The sequence below is a fragment of the Eschrichtius robustus genome, chromosome 19 (genome assembly GCF_028021215.1).
Source record: "Eschrichtius robustus isolate mEscRob2 chromosome 19, mEscRob2.pri, whole genome shotgun sequence".
Taxonomy (NCBI): domain Eukaryota; kingdom Metazoa; phylum Chordata; class Mammalia; order Artiodactyla; family Eschrichtiidae; genus Eschrichtius; species Eschrichtius robustus.
Window position 1 is genome coordinate 15069508 of NC_090842.1, and position 18694 is coordinate 15088201.

At 40.9% G+C, this 18694-nt stretch overlaps 1 protein-coding gene across 1 annotated transcript; it reads right to left on the reverse strand.

Moving 5' to 3' along the window:
- Nucleotides 1–1843: 1843 nt before the first annotated feature.
- On the reverse strand, nucleotides 1844–12213 carry TAT (tyrosine aminotransferase). The gene is made up of 12 exons (XM_068528691.1): nucleotides 12141–12213; nucleotides 11297–11543; nucleotides 11038–11142; nucleotides 8769–8836; nucleotides 7738–7896; nucleotides 7394–7532; nucleotides 6912–6964; nucleotides 5992–6144; nucleotides 5245–5373; nucleotides 4824–4907; nucleotides 3664–3762; nucleotides 1844–2934 (listed from the first exon to the last, which is right to left on the reverse strand). The coding sequence occupies exons 2-12, from the start codon at nucleotides 11529–11531 to the stop codon at nucleotides 2794–2796; spliced, it is 1365 nt and encodes a 454-aa protein (XP_068384792.1). The 5' UTR covers nucleotides 11532–11543; nucleotides 12141–12213; the 3' UTR covers nucleotides 1844–2793.
- Nucleotides 12214–18694: the final 6481 nt, after the last annotated feature.

The following is an 18694-nucleotide window of genomic DNA, read 5'->3' on the forward strand; positions in this document are numbered from 1 at the left end:
TGGTAACTCGCCAGTTAATCGCGTAGGCGATGCTTGGGTTAGACAGGTGAATTCACAGCTGCGAGCCCTTGTCTCTGACCTTTTAAAGCATCCTTTGTTTTATCCTGGGACGCTCGGAAGCCACCATCCTGCTGCCGCCCTCCGCGAAGCAGCTGGGAATTGTCTCTTGGGAATTTTAATCTTGTTCGGAAGCAGCCCCGACCAGGGGGTCCTTTTTTTATCCAGAATCACCCAGGATATGATGGACAGAAATGTCATCCCTCCTTAGACTTCCATAGAAGCTGAATTAAAAAGTTGAGTAATAGTTACTGTGAAGAAAGGAAAAAAAAAAAGGAAAAATTCACACACAAAAACATTTATGTGTACACAGAATAATCTCGAAGAATGGATCAGCAACTGCTACTGTGATTACCTCAGGGGAGAAGAAAAGGTGCTGAAGGACTGGCATGAGTGTTTTATTTTTTTGCATCGTTTGAAATATGTCCAATGTGCATGTATTTTTTGTTTTGTTTATTTTTAAAAATTATTTATTTATATATTTTTGTCTGCGTTGGGTCTTTGTTGCTGCGCAGGGGCTTTCTCTAGTTGTGGCGAGCAGGGGCTACTCTTCACTGTGGTGCACGGGCTTCTCATGTGGTGGCTTCTCTTGTTGCGGAGCACGGGCCCTAGGCGGGCGGGCTTCAGTAATTGCGGCTCGCGGGCTATAGGGCAAGGCCCCTAGATCGCAGGCTCAGTAGTTGCAGTGCATAGGCTTAGTTGCTCTGCGGCATGTGGGATCTTCCCGGACCAGGGCTGGAACCCACGTCCCCTACGTTGGCAGGTGGATTCTTAACCACTGCGCCACCAGGGAAGTCCCCGTTTTGTTTTTTAAATCTTTGAATGTTCATTTGACTCCCTTACCAAAATGGTAGATATCAAGGAAATTTGGAAATTTAAGAAGTCTGTCTAGATTCAGTAATGCTGGATAGAATTATACATACGTGTGAAGATAAAACGTTTTGTGTAAACCACTAAGTCTTCCTGTTTATTTCTGGACAGATATCCTTGGGAGTTGGGGCCAGAAGTACAGGAAAAGAGGAGCCAGGAATTTTCGAAAAATCGGCAGGAATGGCATACAGGAAACAAATGTTTTTCATCTCTATCATTGTATATTCCTCTTGGTTTTGCTGAAGAAAATTGAAGGGTAAATTTTAGTTCACCGAAGTCCGACATAGATGGGAAGGGGATGTTTGATGTTTATTTTTGTAAAGGAAATTAATTGGGTGTGGTTGGCAGAGTTGAGACTTGAAGTTCCTATTCTAGGTAAGGAAAACATCCCTTAGTGAAGAATTTTCAGATTGATTATGGTATATTACTGCCCCTAACCTTGCAAAATAACTTCAGGCTCCCTCCTCCAAGGGAAATGGTTAGGAAAAAATTAGGCAACTGTCCTTAAGAGGACTTGCAGACAAAAAGCTCATACTGAAAGATGAGCACACCAGACACACCTCATTCTCTTGGTTAGCTGAACCAGTTCAACTTGTTACCCAGTGAGTGGTTAGTAGATCTAGACAAGTGTAGGAATTTGGAGAGTGGGGATCCCAAAAGCTGAAAGTGTGAAGTCAGAGGCCAGGGGTTTATAATGTTGCTTCTTAGTTTGTCTTGTTTGTAAGTACAAGCAAGAAGTTGAGCTCCCAAATAAAATATTTTAGGAATAGTGTTTCTTAAGTGACTCCAAATGTCAGTACATCTACAAAGAAATAAATGAAACCTAGTGGGTAATAAATCAATCAGACTGAGCAATAAGCAGTACCTGAGGATAGAAATTCCCCACAGAGGAGAAAAATGACATCACAGAAGAGAATACTTAGTAAACTTTATTTTTAAAAAAAAAGAAAAAGGAAAACAATAATTTATGCCCTTGGCAAAATAAAAGATCTTTTCAATATAAATGTTTCTTAGAAAACATATGAAAAGATAATATAACATATATATCAATAAATCAATATCAATGTTACAGCAAAAGTAATAATGATTCTATAACAATGACAAGTGAAGAAAATTCTGGCCCTTACACAGCAGCGTTCCTGGAAGGTCCTCTGATTCCTCCTTTTTTTAGTACAGAGGTGCCCTCATTTTAAGAAAGCCTGATACACATATATCTACATTTAGAAACTCTATCAATTAAATTTCTCTGTATCACAAAATAATTCTCTACAAAAAAAAAAAAATCAACGCAAAGTTTCTGTAAGTAATCCTTCAAATTGGCAAGCTTTCCTAATGTGTTTAGAATTAACCAAATACATGTGTCCCCAACTTCTTTCATTATAGCATTATTGCATACAGTGAGGTATACCTGAAGTGAGCCAATGACAGAGTTGGGCTTCAGACCTGACTGAAGAGAATGCGTTCTTACTTAGAGTAAGAGGAAATGGTTGGGGGCACGAGTTCCCTCAATCGTTTGATTCTCTAATCCTGAGTTCTTAATTTTCCTGTCTCTACTGTTTCCTGGGTAACTTTGTTCACCTGGTACTCTCAAGCTAAAAGGAGGAAGTCATATGGGAGGATGGATTGATGGAAGTCATACGGGTGGATTAATGAATTAGTGAGTCACTCCAGCAGAGCAGAGTGAGATGAAATCTGGGGTTCAGAGTGTGTGTGTGGATATAGCCGGGGGAAAGCTGGAGCAATTCTGAGCCCTTGTCGTGGTATTTGCGAGGCCCCTCTCCCAGCAGGGGCACCTGAGGAGCAGCAGGGCTCAGTCCCGCTCTCCCCAGCCGGATGGGACACGTACTCAGGAGAACGAACTCCATCCTATTTGTCACACTCCTCCTGGCTCCCTTCAGCACAATGGTAGTGCTGCTCACAGAACTCCTGGATCCGGCTGCAGGCCTCCAGCATCATCACTTCGGGGATTGTGATTACCACCCGGAAGAAATTTGGGTACTCGAAGCACTGCAAAAATAAAAGCCTGTTATTCTCAGAGCAATTGAATCAGGGACTGGACCACCCTAATATGGCCAGGGCCCTAATCAGCAAGAAGCAGTGATGCCATTTACCCAGGGCTATCATTTCACTTAATTCCTACCACTGGAGTGCTAAGCCAGTAACTGAGTTAATTTATCTTAAAAGGAATTTGTGGGACAAGCTTGGTTTCCTCTCACCTAGAATGTTCAACCACAATTTTTCTTCCTGGATGGGGGAGAAACAAATTTTAAATAGAAGTCATGAGACCCATCAGTTTGAATCTTTTCAAAAGAGAGTACAGTAGTCCCTCGGTATCCATGGAGGGTTGGTTCCAGAACCTTCGAGAGTACCAAAATCCGAGGATGCTCAAGTCCCACATATAAAATGGCGTAGTATTTGCATAACCTACATACATCTTCCTGTGTACTTTAAATTGTCTTTAGGTTACTTATAATACCTAATACAATGTAAATGCTATGTAAATAGTTGCCAGTCTGCAGCAAATTCAAGTTTTGCTTTTTGGAACTTTCTGGGATTTTTTTCCCCACATATTTTTCCATCCACAGTTGGTTGAATCCTTGGATGAGGAACCTGTGTATATGAAGGCCGACAGTACGCTTTGTTGGGGGAGAAAAAGTCAGGCTAAAGACCAGCTCAGGGAGAGTTCCTGAGGCTCTAGAAACCGTTGAGAGTGTCCTGATAGACATAAGCACTCACTGTTGCCGGGAGGCAGTGGACGGATTGCTCAGCAAATAACTGCTCAGTGAATTCCACATCATTCTCAAATTCTGGGAAATGTTCCATCTCAATTCCAACCTATACCAATAACAGGGAGATGCAAATTTATCAGGAGGGAAAACAGGCCAACTCCCTATGCCACAAATTAAGGTAGGGACTGCTCTAAAAAACATTTTGGAACTCCACTGCTGATAACTAAGAGTTCTTGCTCTATGAACTCACAGAATTTTTCATAGAGAAGAGAAGATATATTTATATTAATGTTTTAGTTTACTGAAGGGTTCCTTCTTGGATGCTGATAAATGAAAGCTGGAAATAGGATGCCAGTGTTTCTCAAAAAAGGCACTATTGGGACTTCCCTGGTGGCGCAGTGGTTAAGAATCAACCTGCCAAAGCAGGGGACACGGGTTCGAGCCCTGGTCCGGGAAGATCCCACATGCCGCGGAGCAACTAAGCCCGTGTGCCACAACTACTGAGCCTGTGAGCCACAACTACTGAAGCCCGCGCGCCTAGAACCCGTGCTCCGCAACAAGAGAAGCCACCGCAATGAGAAGCCCATGCACCACAAGGAAGAGTAGCCCCGTCCGCCGCAACTGGAGAAAAAGCCCGCGCGCAGCAACGAAGACCCAACGCAGCCAAAAATACATTAATTAATTAATTATTTGTTTTTAAAAAGGCACTATTACCATTATGGGCCAGGCTATTCTTGATTGCATGGAACTACCCTGCCCATTGAAAAATATTTAGCATCCCTGGCCCACAAAATGCCAATAGCACCCCAAACAGTCTTTCTGAAAACAAACAAAATTCCTATATATCCCCAAACATTCCTAGGGAACCAGATCGCTCCCAGGTGAGAATTACAGTAGTGTGGAAAGCCTCTTATTTGTGTCTTATGTCATCCCTGTATCTACATATAAAATGATTCTCTGTATGAAGAATTAAGTCATTTTAAGAGTTTTTTTCTTTTTCTTCTTTTTTCTTTTTTTTAGCACTGAGGTTAAACCACATCAATGGGACAATTCAGAACAAGGCAGTTCCTAAACTGACTGGCTCAGGAGCCCATGTGGTTGTCTTCATGAGCCCTGCAGACTGGCTTCCCCTGCCTACCACCAACTGCCTGCCACCCACATACTCACCATGAGGTACATGGCCCCAGAAGGGCGGATGGGCCGGAGTCCAGGGATGGCAGCCAATGCCCCATAGCAGAGATCCGCATTGGACTACGAGAGGAGACAGAGACATCAAGAATGAAAAGTTAAGCAAAAGAAAAACCAAGTCATTAAAAGGAGAGCCCACATCAAAGGCAGAGAACCTAAGTTTGCTCTCCTGGCATAAGGGGTAACAAGATAAAAACTCTGCCACTTGAAGCTTTTGGCCAGGAGCAGGGTGGATTGCCAGAAGTTAGAGAAATGTATGGGTAGATATTTACACTGATGCCACCTCCTGGTTTGGAAGCCCCATAATGGAGCATTGCTCCAGAAATGAGGAGCCATTATTCCAAATTCCACTGGTGGTGTTCCTTGTCTCCCAAAGTGGAAAGTCATGGGCTGCCCTTACCTTGAGGAAGCTTAGAGTGTTGTGGTAGAACTCTTGAGGGGTGCGATGCAGGATGCTTTTCAGAGCTCCCTGGACAAGGGTGCAGGGTCCCAGGATCCGCTGACTCAGCTTCACCAGCCCATCTCGGATCTAAAAGCCCCCCCAGCAAACACATTATTTAGCCTTTCTTAAGCATCTCCACTGTGGAGATCCTTGTTCTGCCAATTCTTTCTATCAAGTTTTTAATCTCTGGAGAAGTGATGGTGCCTAGTGTCATTCTTAGATCAGACCACCTAGGTTTGTAGCCCAGCTCTGCCATGCACTGGCTGTGTGACTCTGGGCAAATTATACAACTTCTCTGTGTCTCATATTTCTCACCTGTAAAATGGAGGTAATACTAATACTGGCCTCACAGGGTTGTTCGGAGAATTAAATTGAAATAAAGTACATAAAGCACTGGCACATTGTAATCCCACAAACAATATTAGGTATCATTACTGCTATTGTTTCCTTTTTTGTGGTACTAAAATTGGAGGTAGATGGAACTTCCTCACCAAGACAGAAAAACTGAGTTTTGGAGAGGAATAACTAGTACTGTCTTTATCCAGCGTCTTTCCAGGCACACGGAACTACAGGGCCAAAAAGAAAGAAAAAACTCCCTCCTTACCACTGTGCATGCAAAGTAAATAAATAAATAAATATTTAGAAAATATATACATATATAATCGCCCCTAAATTAGACGTACTATTTCACCACATTGCTCTCACCTCGTTGCCAAAAATATCTCTTCGGTCATGGATGAGGATCCAGCCCATCCTCCAGCCAGGAACCAGCCAGCGCTTGGCCAGCCCTCCACAGCACAGGATGGGGACGTTGCTGCTGAGGGTGGCTAGAGGTTCAAATTTGGAATCTGAAAACACCTGAGGAGAAGAGGTGCTTGTTACAGTTGTCTTCTGGTTTACTTTCCTCCAAATCCCATGCCTCGCAAAATTTTCCTTATATCACTAGGGACAGGGTCTCAGATTTACGGGCTCATTCCTACCCTGAAGCGTGATTGGAATCTCAAGAGCCTTCAGAGGGGACTATCCAAAAACATTTAACCCAGTATCTAGTCTAGATTAAAGGAAGCCTAAAATGAGGAAACTGACCCCAGCCCTTGGCTCTAGGGAATGAATGACCGTTGGAGTTACAGATTTCACAATAATATATGGGTCCATAATCCCTTATGTGAAATTCCTGGGCTCAAGTATGTTGCAAAATGTAGAATTGTTTGGATTTTAGAAAGGTTATATAGCACATGTACCATATATTATACAACAGCCGCAGGGCAATCTGGGACAGCACTCCTTATCAAGCAGAGTAACTGTTCCGCCCCTTTCCTTACCCTCTTATATAGATCCATAAGTGAGATAAATAAAGATTTACAAATATCTTTATATCAGGCCAAGTCAGGTTTTGCCACCAAATGAATTCCAAAAATCTTCGGATTTTTGTAGCTTTTTGGATTTTGGAAAACTGGCTAAGGGGTGGTTATCTGTATATCTGTTTAGAGCGCAGGGATACTGATTAGTGCTGTACTGAAATGATTAGGATATGCTTCTGATTATTCTAGGTGCCACATCTAAAGGTGCCATGAGATAACTTGGGATTGAGAGTATGGAAGTGGTGCATCCTACCCAAGACTCACCATGTCTCCATAGATCTCATCAGCTAAGATGGGGACACACTGCCTTGCAGCCACTGAAAATAAGAGCAACATGCTGAAATCATTTTTAATGTGAATCGCCTTAGCATTTAATATTTACCTGGGCTTATTATACTTTGCATTTCATGTTTGTCTGTTTCATCTTCCTCTTTAAGAACTATAAACTCTTCTTATACTCTTCCAGGGTACAGAGCCTGAATTTGCTCTTTAATTAACTAGATATTTCAAACCCTCTCTTCCACATGATGGGAGTGGTGAAGAGGCAAGTATTTCCTCTTTTTCTCCTTCTTTCAGGAAATTCCTACCTTTCCAGGGGCACACCACTCACTAGGGACCCCAGTGGAGCCCTCCCACCTCCATCCTAGGCTTGGAACTTAGTGAAGGACTCCTTTCTCGTTCCATGAAACAGCTGAAGGATTCCATCCCCATCTTCTCCCCTGTCAAGTGAAGTCTGCTGGACTTACCTGCCAAAATTTTCTGGAGATGACTTCTACTGAACACTGACCCACAAGGGTTTGATGGATTATTGACAACGAGACAAGCTGTCTTTTCATCAATCAGAGATTCCAGTTGTTTCAGGTCAATTTCCCAAAACTTCTCTGGCTGGGGAGGAAAGAAGGGGGAGACTAAGATGATTCTGAAAAATGTAGGAGGACTACTCACTTCACTCAAAGGTATAATGTAAATAACAAAATGTGTCTGTGGCCCCGACCACCCACTTCCAGATCTTTCTCTGCTAAGATAATGGTCATATATTTTTACGAAGTAGTAATTGAGCTCTTGTGTCTAAAATTTAAAAGTCATTTACCAATAAATTGTAGGGTTTGACCTCGATTCCCATAGATTCAGCCAGAGTCCTGTAGAGAGAGAAGCCAGGTCTGGGAACTAGGATGTTTTGCCCTGGGTTGGCCAGCACAGCTAAACAAAGTTCAATAGCCTGACTGCAGCCACTTGTTAGAATGACATCCTGTGAAGAATAGAAAAGTTTCATTTTGTTAGGGGTTCCAACAGCAACAGGAGAAAAGAGGTTATCAGATGAATGAGTGGGTAGCAAAAAAAACCTTATTTTTACAAACTCTATGTAAAGTAGTGGGGACTGTACAAAGCCAAAATTGAAAGAAGTGAATATGTTTATATATGTGCATATCTAAAAGTTGTTGAAAATGTTGGCCACTTGAGAGAAATAAATCACTTTAAAAAGAACGGGTTGGCTGTGACTCAGCAGACCTCCACGAGAGATCATTATGACCTTGGACTTTTTCACCTGGTTATTTATTTACTTTTGACCAGAGATTTGAAACCTGACTCTCTTCTGAAAGACAGATATAGGGCACCTCTTAATGTTAAGAAATACTGACCCCCACCCAGTGGACAACAGAGCAGAGGATAGCATTTAAACTTGGCCCTGCCATCAATCCAGTATGCCATGGAACCTCGATCTTCCCATCTAAGTGACCTTAATGGCAGTGAAGGAAGCTACAGATTAATAAAAGATCCTATTGGTAAAATGAAAAATTTCAATTATTTGATGTTTATGAATTATTGTTTTTCAATGATCTTCTGCAGAGAATCAAATATAGGGTGACCTCTGAGTCCTTTAAGCCTCCTTGAGACAGACACTATATGAGTTGTATGCAACGTTATTATCATACTATAATGACATTAAATATAATCACTGATTAGTGGCCTCCCCGTATGAAAAGTCCTCAACTTGCCAAAGGGAAATTATCCTTAGTTTTTTTTCCACTTGAAACCCTTATTCCTCAAGGAACAGAAACAAGGAAAAGGGTAGAGTTTGCCCGATATTGTTCCCAAGCTGGTGCCTTGTCTAGGGCTCACCTTAGCTTCCAGGGGTGCCTCGGGGCAGCGGTAATAAGAAGCAACCTCCTCCCGACTCGATAAGTAGCCTGAGAGAACAGAGCAGAGTGAGGAAGCTGGAAGTTTTCATCCCACAGCTGACAGCTTTGCCCTTAAGTCAACAGGGCTTCGAGGCTACCTACTGCCCCAGCTCAGAGCACATACAATTTAGCTTAGCCCTCTGTCACTATAGATAAAGGAGATTAACTTTATATCTTACAATTTTATAATGAGCACAAATGTATAAATAATAACAAAAAGAGTTCCCCAAACTATAAAATACTCTGCAGCATCTTGGTTACTGTGATTATGTTTTATTTTATTTTAGATTATTTAATCTAAAATTTAGATTAAATAATCTAAAATAGGATTAGATTATTTAGGATTTAGATTATTCCTAAATCCCTTCCAGGTATTATATATTTTGAAAACTTGTAATTAATGAATTCATTACCTTGGGTCCATTTTAACTTTTTCACATTGTATTGTATACCTATTACTATTTTTCCTTTTCAATTATATTGAGGGACTTCCCTGGTGGCGGAGTGGTTGAGAGTCCGCCTGCCAGTGCAGGGGACGGGGGTTTGAGCCCTGGTCCGGGAGGATCCCACGTGCCACAGAGCAGCCGGGCCCATGCGCCACAACTGCTGAGCCTGTGCTCTGGGGCTTGCAAGCCACAGCTGCTGAGCCCATGTGCCACAACTGCTGAGGCCCCACGCCTGGAGCCCATGCTCCACAGTGGGGGGGAAGGGGGCCACCGCGGTGAGGAGTGGCCCCCGCTCGCCGCAACTGGAGAAAGCCCATGAGCAGCAAGGAAGACCCAACACAGCCAAAAATAAATAATATAAATTAAAATAAATTTTTAAAAATTATATTGAAATTAAAATTTTTTCCTTTTAAATTATATTCTTATACAATAGCTCCAAATGTTGGCTTACAAGCTTGAAGTATAGACAGTTTCATACAAATTATTATGTTTTACAAAATTGCTCTCCAGAAAGATTGTCTTCAGTTACCAAGACTAGAGGCAATATTTCCTAATGTTTGTTAAATTAATAGGTAGAGATAGGTCTCTTGATGTTATACAAATTAGCCCTTCCTTAACTACTAATAAAGAAGAGTATTTTCTAGATATATATTATTATCTGTGTTTCCCTTGGCATTAAGTGTTCATATCCTTTGCATTTTGTCAAATGGAGACTTGGTTTTGGGTTTTCAGGTTAAGTCAGTTTCCTAATACTTTGGATATAAAAGTCATTATAAACTTTTAAAAAATTTTATTGAAGTATAGTTGATTTACAATCTTGTGTTAATTTCTGCTGTACAGCAAAGTGATTCAAGTTATACATATATACATTCTTTTTCATATTCTTTTCCATTATGTATAAACTTTTTTTGCAACTTAACTTTTGGTTTTATTTTGTTTTGATTTTTATTTATGAAACGTCATAAAATGTAAATAATCAACCTAAAAATCACATCCCTGATATCTCTTTAAAGTGTTTTTAAAATTCTATTTTAGCATGAAACTGGATTTTTATTCTGCATTAAGAATATGTTTCTATGCGCACATATACACGGGGGGAAATGTGCGACACTGAAACAAAGTCAAGGAATCACTTATTTTACCAAAATGTTTAGGATAGAAATGTTTAATAGATGGAGAGAGTTAAACCTAAATAAGAATAATTTCTTTCTGTCCTAAACAAACCTTCTGTCCTCCAGTAGGTCAGCTCATTCTTTGCTGTTCTTGGTTTTTTTGTTTTTGTTTTTTGTTTTTGCCTTGAAACAAGCACAATTACATTGAGAGTGTGATTAGGACCGTAATTAAATTAAACCTTGAATGTGTAGAGAAGGAGAAATAAAGCCAAGAAGCTATTTACACAGGGCAGTAATTAAATTAATTTAGGAGCTAGAGGGCTTTGTAAAGAAGCAGGTGCAGCCAAACTCAAGGCCTCCGTTTAGAATTAGCGATGAGAGAATAGGAGTGTTATTTGAGAAATAAGTATGTAATGGGAACCTAGAGCAGGGAGGTGCCATAATGCCAGAGGAAGCCAGGAAAGAAAGACCTTGATGGCTTGAGGTTAAGCATGCTGAGACTCCTTTCCCCAAATCCAACAGCCATTTTATCTTAGCTTCTTCTTAGGAATTATGCATCAGGAAAGCAAAGAGGAGTGCTAGAAATTTATTCCTATTAGAAGAGCACTAAAGATTTGGAAGCCACCAGATTAGAGTCTCAGGAGGAATTTACCAGTGGAGGGGGCATAGCCGTTATACTTCCCCGAGTCAAGGGCATCTTTTATTGCTTGGGTAACTTCAGGATCTGTAGGCAGGTTTCCAAACACTGTAGGGTCCCCTTTTCATGGGGGAAAAAAAAAGAACCGCCAAGAGGTTAATCTTCCATGCCCAGTGCTCAGACCCACCCTCCACTTCCATCCTCTCCAACCAACCCATGAGGATGGGGGTGGGAGGAACAATGCCTGCCTCTCGGTCAAGTGTCTCCAACTCACCAATTGACAGAGCAATCGTGGTCTTGTTTGGATTTGGCTTCACCTTCATGCTGTCCACAATGGCCCGGATGGGATTGAAAGTTTTGTTGGACATGTCCGAGGGCCTCACGGACCATCTGGCCTTCCTGCCTTTCATTTTTCCCGGCACAGAGCTTCTCCCAGGGATGTTGACATGCACATCCAGCACTGAGGGGAGGTTGCCATGGTCGTGCAACTGAATCATGTATGGGTCCATCACTAACAAAGACTATGGGGAAAAAAAGGGCTCGCTGTGACACTAAGAACAGGCATCATCCTGGGGGGGCTACAGTTGGACCTAAACATTGGGGTGATTTCACCAGACATCTCTTTCCAAACTCCTTTCTCATGTAAAGTAGCTTTGTTCTGAATGTGGGGAGTTTTAAGACTTTTCCCTGAGAAGGAAAATAAGCAAGAGCCCATTCTACAATCTTAGCAGAGAGTGTTCCATCAAATACTTACCTACTGTGAGATTCGCTGTGTGCAGCTGTAATCCCCAAGAAAATTTAACCACACTCTCAGTGAAACCAAGGAAAAATGACATGAGAACTGTTAAACAATGAAAGCATATGTGTTCCTTCCTTTCCATGCAAGGAAGAGTCTCCCTAACACTTCAACAGACTGTGTCTTGTCCGGTGCAAAGAAGAACCAGGAAGAACCATTCTACGTTGTTAGAAATTTAGTGTTAATATCGTCATTAGTAAAAATAAAGCCCCATTCCATAAGCATCTTACTGTCCTGTGGATAAAGAAGTCAATACACCACAAAGAAAAAAGTGCGTACTCCAAATCACCACCACCAGATTAGCTGAGGCTTGAGATTTTACCTTCTGAGTAAAGGAGAAGCAGCTTCCAAGTAGCCAAACCAGGAAGTCGTCTTAGTTCTTTGGCAAGTTACAGTGACAGTGAATTCAGATGCAACCTCTTGACTCCTGAAATAGTCCCACAAATGGGCGTTGGGCCTGAAACTTTCATGCTATTGGTTCAGGTGAGAACTGAGCAGCCAGCCCTCCTCTTCCCTCCCCTCCCCACTTTTTGCTTCTTTTTACCTCTAACCCTGCCTCCACCTCCACCACCAAATCAGGAATTTGAACTCGCTCTGTGTTAACTCTTTCCGCGTACTTTGTGAGATGTTTGAAAGGACTGTCAGAGAGGTAGTTAGGATTACAGTTGGTAACTTTTATTAAAACTTTTTTGTTACAGAACAACCTATTAAAATTTCAATAGTACAGAAATGTATAGAGTAAAAAGTGAGAGTCTTGCTATCTGTATGTTCCATTCTCACTCCCAGGGCCAGGCAGTGGTAATGATTTGGCCATTTCGATCCATTCACCAAGATGGATAGATGATAGTAGATCAATTGATCTGTAGATGATAGATAGATAGATAGATAGATAATGATAGTAGATCAATTGATCTATAGATGATAGATAGATAGATAGATGATAGATTAGATGACAGATACATAGATACAGAATTTTATGTATTTTCAAAACAAGCTGAGATCATGCTCTACAACTTGTCGGGCAGCATGCTTATTTACTTCCTACATCTTGGGCTCCTTTCCTTGTCAGTCCACAAAGTTCTACTCCAGCAGGAACACACTGCACAGTCAGAGTAAACTAAGGCCCCCTCCATAAATATCTTACCTCCATAAATATCTTAAAAGTACACGGTCTCCAAGGCAACCAAAACCTGTGCAATTGTGAATTCTCCTTCATTTTCCTGTTGTGGAGCTACTGGAAAAATAAGATGTCAGATGAGATCTAAATAAAAAACTTTGCTAAGCAAGCACAGCAGAGATCTCAGCATTCCTGTGAGCCTATGAAAAGTACCACCCACCCAAGGGTTAAGAGGAGCCTCAGTGACCCCATGGCTCAGATCCTATCTGTTTATTTATTGAGAGACAAAGAGTTGTTACATAAGCTCTGTCTTCTCCAGCTGCTTATTGGTGATTTGAGTCTCCAGTGGGGTTGAATAACCTTTTATTTCTCTGGTGCTTCTATCTCTTAGTGCTTTGAAAAACTTACCTAATGCATTCTCTTCCCCGCTCCAGTGAAGTGAGCATTTACCACTTCATCTCACCAGTGGAGAAGCAGAAGCACCAGGCAAGGACAGGAAGCCAGTCAGGTCAAAGAGAATTTAGGTTTTGAAGCCCTGAGCCCTGAGCTAGTAATCGAGGCTGCTCTGTTTCAAAAAACTGTGTCTACAACATCTAAAAAGACAGAAAAGGAAAGATTTAAGTCAGCTCTGCTCTTTGGCACCCTATAGCAATAGGTGAATGGCTTGTTTTACTAAATGCAGTGAAACATTGTACAGAAAGAAGTATAGGGGCTTCCCTGGTGGTGCAGTGGTTGAGAATCTGCCTGCCAATGCAGGGGACACGGGTTCGAGCCCTGGTCTGGGAGGATCCCACATGCCGCGGAGCAGCTGGGCCCGTGAGCCACAATTGCTGAGCCTGCGCGTCTGGAGCCTGTGCTCCACAACAAGAGAGGCCGCGATAGTGTGAGGCCCGCGCACCGCGATGAAGAGCGGGCCCCCGCTCGCTGCAACTAGAGAAAGCCCTCGCATAGAAATGAAGACCCAACACAGCCAAAAATAAATAAATAAATAAATAAATTTATTAAAAAAAAAAAAAAAAAAAAAGAAGTATACTTCACAGGCTGGACAGACTGCCCTTGGTTAAGTTGCCAAGTGAGAACATGGTGTTATTTCCAAAGCACATAGATTTTGGCAGGAGAGAAGACCACCCTTTCCTAAATGCTTTCATTCCACCACTGCCGCCATTTAAAATATAACATGTATGTGCTGGAGAAAATCAGAAAAAATTAAAAGCATTTATAATCCACCACCACTCTTAATACATTAGTCTTACTTTTCCCCCACAAAGTTTGGATCTTGTTCTATATACATATTTTTTAAATTGAGATAAAATTTATATAACATAAAATTCACCATTTTCACCATTTCAAAGTGTAGGATTCAGAGATTTTTTTAGTTCATTCACAACACTGTGCAACCATCACCACCATCTAATTCCAAGACATTTTCATTGCTCCAGAGAGAAACTCCATACCCATGAACTAGCCCCTCCCCACTTCCCTCTTCCCAGTCCCCCCCAACCACTAATCTACTTTCTGTCTCCATGGATTTGCCTATTCCCGACGTTTCATACAAATGGAATCATACAATATGTTATCTTTTGTGTCTGACTTCTTTCACTTGGCAAATATTTTTCAAAGTTCATCCATGTTGTAGTGTGTATCAGTACTTCATTCTTTTTTATGGCTGGAAAATAGTCCATTGTGTGGATATACTTCATTTGTTCATCCATTCACCAGCTGCTGGCCATTTGGGTTGTTTCCACTTTTTGGCTATTATGAATAATGCTGCTATTAACATTTGTATACAGGTTTTTGTGTGAACATATGTTTTCAATTCTCTTGGGTATATACCTTGGGGTAGAGCTGCTGGGCCATATTATGGATAGTGTTTGCATTGTGAATTTTTAAATTATATCATGAATATTTTCCCATGTTATGAAAAACATTCCATCATAGAGGAGTACCAGAACTTACTGAATAATTTTCCTATTGTTGGACATAATGTGGAGTCTAGTTTTTATCATTGTAAGAAATGCTGCCAAGAGCATCATTTTATGTAAATATCGGTTCATACACTTTACTATCTCCTTAAGATAAATTTTACTATCCATTGACTTACTGAAGACAATAAACATTTTGCTTTTACTTTTACTCTCCTAATAATTAAAGTATAATATATCGTCATATAATAAATTCAAATTTAGATGTTTATGAACTAAACCCTTAATACCTTCTTTCCCCATAATCCCATTCCATAGAGATAGCCCGTTTAGCCATTTCTTGGTTATCTTTCCAAGTGTCTTCGGTGTCTACACAATAATTGTACACCTGGTTTTGGAGTTGTTCAAAATTATATATATACTATATGTTTGTTCTGAAGCTGCACTGTCTCTTACTGTAGCCACTATTCATAAGTGGCTATTGAGTACTTGAAACGTGCTTTGTCCGAATTGAGATGTATTGTTGGTGTAAAATATACATCAGGTTTCAAAGACTTATATAAATACTGTAATGTAAAATATCTCATCAATAGTTTTATATTGATTACATGCTTAAATAATATTTGAATTTATTGAGTGAAATAAAGTATACTATTAAAATTAATTTCATCTATTTATTTTGACATTTAAAAATATTTCTATTAGAAAATTTGAAATTACTATGTGGTTTGCATTCCATTTCTATTGAATAATGTTCTATAGCCTGCTTTTTTTTTAACATCTTTATTGGAGTATAATTGCTTTACAATGGTGTGTTAGTTTCTGCTGTATAACAAAGTGAATCAGCTATATCTATACGTATAACCCCATATCCCCTCCCTCTTGCGTCTCCCTCCCACCCTCCCTATCCCACCCCTCTAGGTGGTCACAAAGCACTGAGCTGATCTCCCTGTGCTATGCAGCTGCTTCCCACTAGCTAGCTATTTTACATTTGGTAGGGTATATATGTCAATGCTACTCTCTCACTTCTTCCCAGCTTACCCTTCCCCCTCCCCATGTCCTCAAGTCCATTCTCTACGTCTGAATCTTTATTCCCGTCCTGCCTCTAGGTTCATTAGAACCTTTTTTTCTTTTTTTAGATTCCACGTATATGTGTTAGCATACGGTATTTGTTTTTCTCTTTCTGACTTACTTCACTCTGTATGACAGACTCTAGGTCCATCCACCTCACTACAAATAACTCAATTTTGTTTCTTTTTGTGGCTGAATAATATTCCATTGTATATATGTGCCACATCTTCTTTATCCATCCATCTGTCGATGGACACCTCGGTTGCTTCCATGTCTTGGCTACTGTAAATAGCACTGCAATGAACATTGCGGTACATGACTCTTTTTGAATTACGGTTTTCTCAGGGTATATGCCCAGTAGTGGGATTGCTGGGTCGTATGGTAGCTCTATTTGTAGTTTTTTAAGGAACCTCCGTACTGTTCCCCATAGTGGCTGTATCAATTGACATTCCCACCAAGAGTGCAAGAGGGTTCCCTTCTCTCCACACCCTCTCCAGCATTTCTTGTTTGTAGATTTTTTGATGATGGCCATTCTGACTGGTGTGAGGCGATACCTCATTGTAGTTTTGATTTGCATTTCTCTAATGATTCTATAGCTTGCTTTTTAAAAAGTCTTAATAATATGTTGTGTGGACATTCTTTCCATTTTCGTACATAGAGATCAACTTAATTCCTTTTAATGGCTACATAGTGTTCAGTTAACCATTCCACTGTTGTTGGCTATGGGGCAGCTTCCAATTTTTTCTTTCTATTACAAATAAATCATATTGAACACACATTACTTATGATTGGGAATTTTTATGAGTATCCTGTAATGTGTGGGATAATTTCCTAGAGGAAGAATCACATTTCAAACACTGATAGACCTGCAAATTGGTCAAATAATAGACTATAGGGAGAAGAGACAACACAAATATGTCTTATTTTGACAACTTCTTGGAGTTCAGACCAGCTGTCAGAACCACATATCCTGCTTGGGAGGTGACACAGGGAATCAGCTGAGTGTTACAGCAGTGGTTCTCCAGGTGGACAGAATCTCAGGGATTAAGACCTCCTCTTGACATTGGCCTTTGCAAGAGTTAAGTCAGGCAAAGATGAGATTGTCTCAATGTTAGAAGCTATTGCCACTCAAGGTTTAGACTTGCAAAGATCCCAGCTACACTGGAGACTCAGGTTCAACTCGCCCTCCCACACATACAGCCAATAGGCTTGGTGTCCTGTCCCCTCCTCGACATTATAAACCGGGAGCCTTAGATTATTCAGACTGATAATCCCCCCTGGGCGGCAGCAGGGTCAGCTCATCTATATCTCTGGTTTTCTGTCCTTCTCATTGCTTGGCCCCTGGGGCATTCCATTTTTATCTTTGGAGCTCAGTTAGGTATTTTGTTATATTTAACCCAACAGTTTTAGATATTTTTATAACTGGAGATCTTCCAGGTCCTCCTGACCTCAATATCACCAAAAATGAAAGTCTCTCCTCATTAATTTGAAATGTCACCTTTACCTTGTACTAAATTCTTCTATCTTCCTAATCCTTTATGGAATACTATATTCTAGAATGAAAAATTTTACAGTTCTTGATATGCATTGGCAGCTTCCTTTCAGAATGGCCAGTAACCTTCCTGTCAGTAATTGTTTGCAAACCCTGGGAATTATTTTCCACAAAAATCTTTGCCAAATTGATTGATAGGAAAAAAGGATATTAAAGGTTGCCGTTGTTTCTGTTCCTTTTTATTTTAGTGAGGGCAGTCATTTTTCATGATTTAATATTAGCTCTTCTCATGTTGTGAATTACCTGTCCACATCCCTCACCTGTCTTGCCCAGGGGCTCAACTTTTTCTTAGGTGAGACCTGGACAGAGGAAGCCACTGCAAGGCAACAAAACAGCAGCACTGAGATCACTGGCCCAGCCTCCTCTGTCTCAACCCAGCTGGCTCAGACTCAGGTTTACAGATCAAAGAACAGCGAGTAGCACGGGGTTTGGGCAGGTGGTCCTGCAAATAGTGCAGCTGACGCAGAACCAGCAGGGCCGAGGGGGTGTGAAGGGGACAGGGGCTGCTGTATCAGAAGGTCATCCCCATGGCACGCCCTCATTCAGTAGCTGAAAAAAAGCAAACAAAGCAAACAAGTTTTGGTAATACCCTTCTTCTGTAGCTCATGTTTTCTCTCGATAGAAAGCTGAGGGGGGAAATCAAAGGAGAAGGCCCAACTCTGCTTACGGAGCCTAACTGCCACCAGGTAACCTTCACTGGACAGTCAGGGCCCAGTAAACCGTGGAAATACTCACTAAAAGCTACACCAACCAGCCATTAAGGCTTTCACTTAAAAATTAAACTTGCATTGAGTTTGTTCTTAAGTATAACACTATTGTGTTTGCCATAGAAAAGTGTTTCTATGTGTGTGGTAAAAAAACACGTAACATTAAATTTGCCATCTTCATCATTTTTAAGTGTATACTTCAGCAGTGTTAAGTATATTCACATTGTTGCACAGCAGATCTCCAGAACTTTTTCATTTTGCAAATCTGAAACTCTATACCCGTTAAACACTAATTCTCCCTCTCCCCTCCCCACAGCCCTTGGCAACCACCTGTCTACTTTCTACCTATTTTCTGATAGGAAAGTATTTTAAAAACTGTTACACCACCCAGAGATAACCACCGTTAACCATCTTGCCCACAATTAATATTTTGAAATATATTTTTTCCTAGGGGTACATCCACAGGCTTTATATATCAGAATTTGGTATTCCACGAGTCTCTTTTTA

Excerpts from the sequence above, each read along its gene's own strand:
- TAT (XM_068528691.1), bottom strand. The coding sequence starts at position 11,531 with ATGGACCCATACATGATTCAGTTGCACGACCATGGCAACCTCCCCTCA. Across the intron at positions 8,837-11,037 it reads CGGCTATGCCCCCTCCACTG|GCTACTTATCGAGTCGGGAG; the intron begins GTAAATTCCTCC and ends CTGTTCTCTCAG. Across the intron at positions 6,965-7,393 it reads TCTCCAGAAAATTTTGGCAG|TGGCTGCAAGGCAGTGTGTC; the intron begins GTAAGTCCAGCA and ends TCTTATTTTCAG.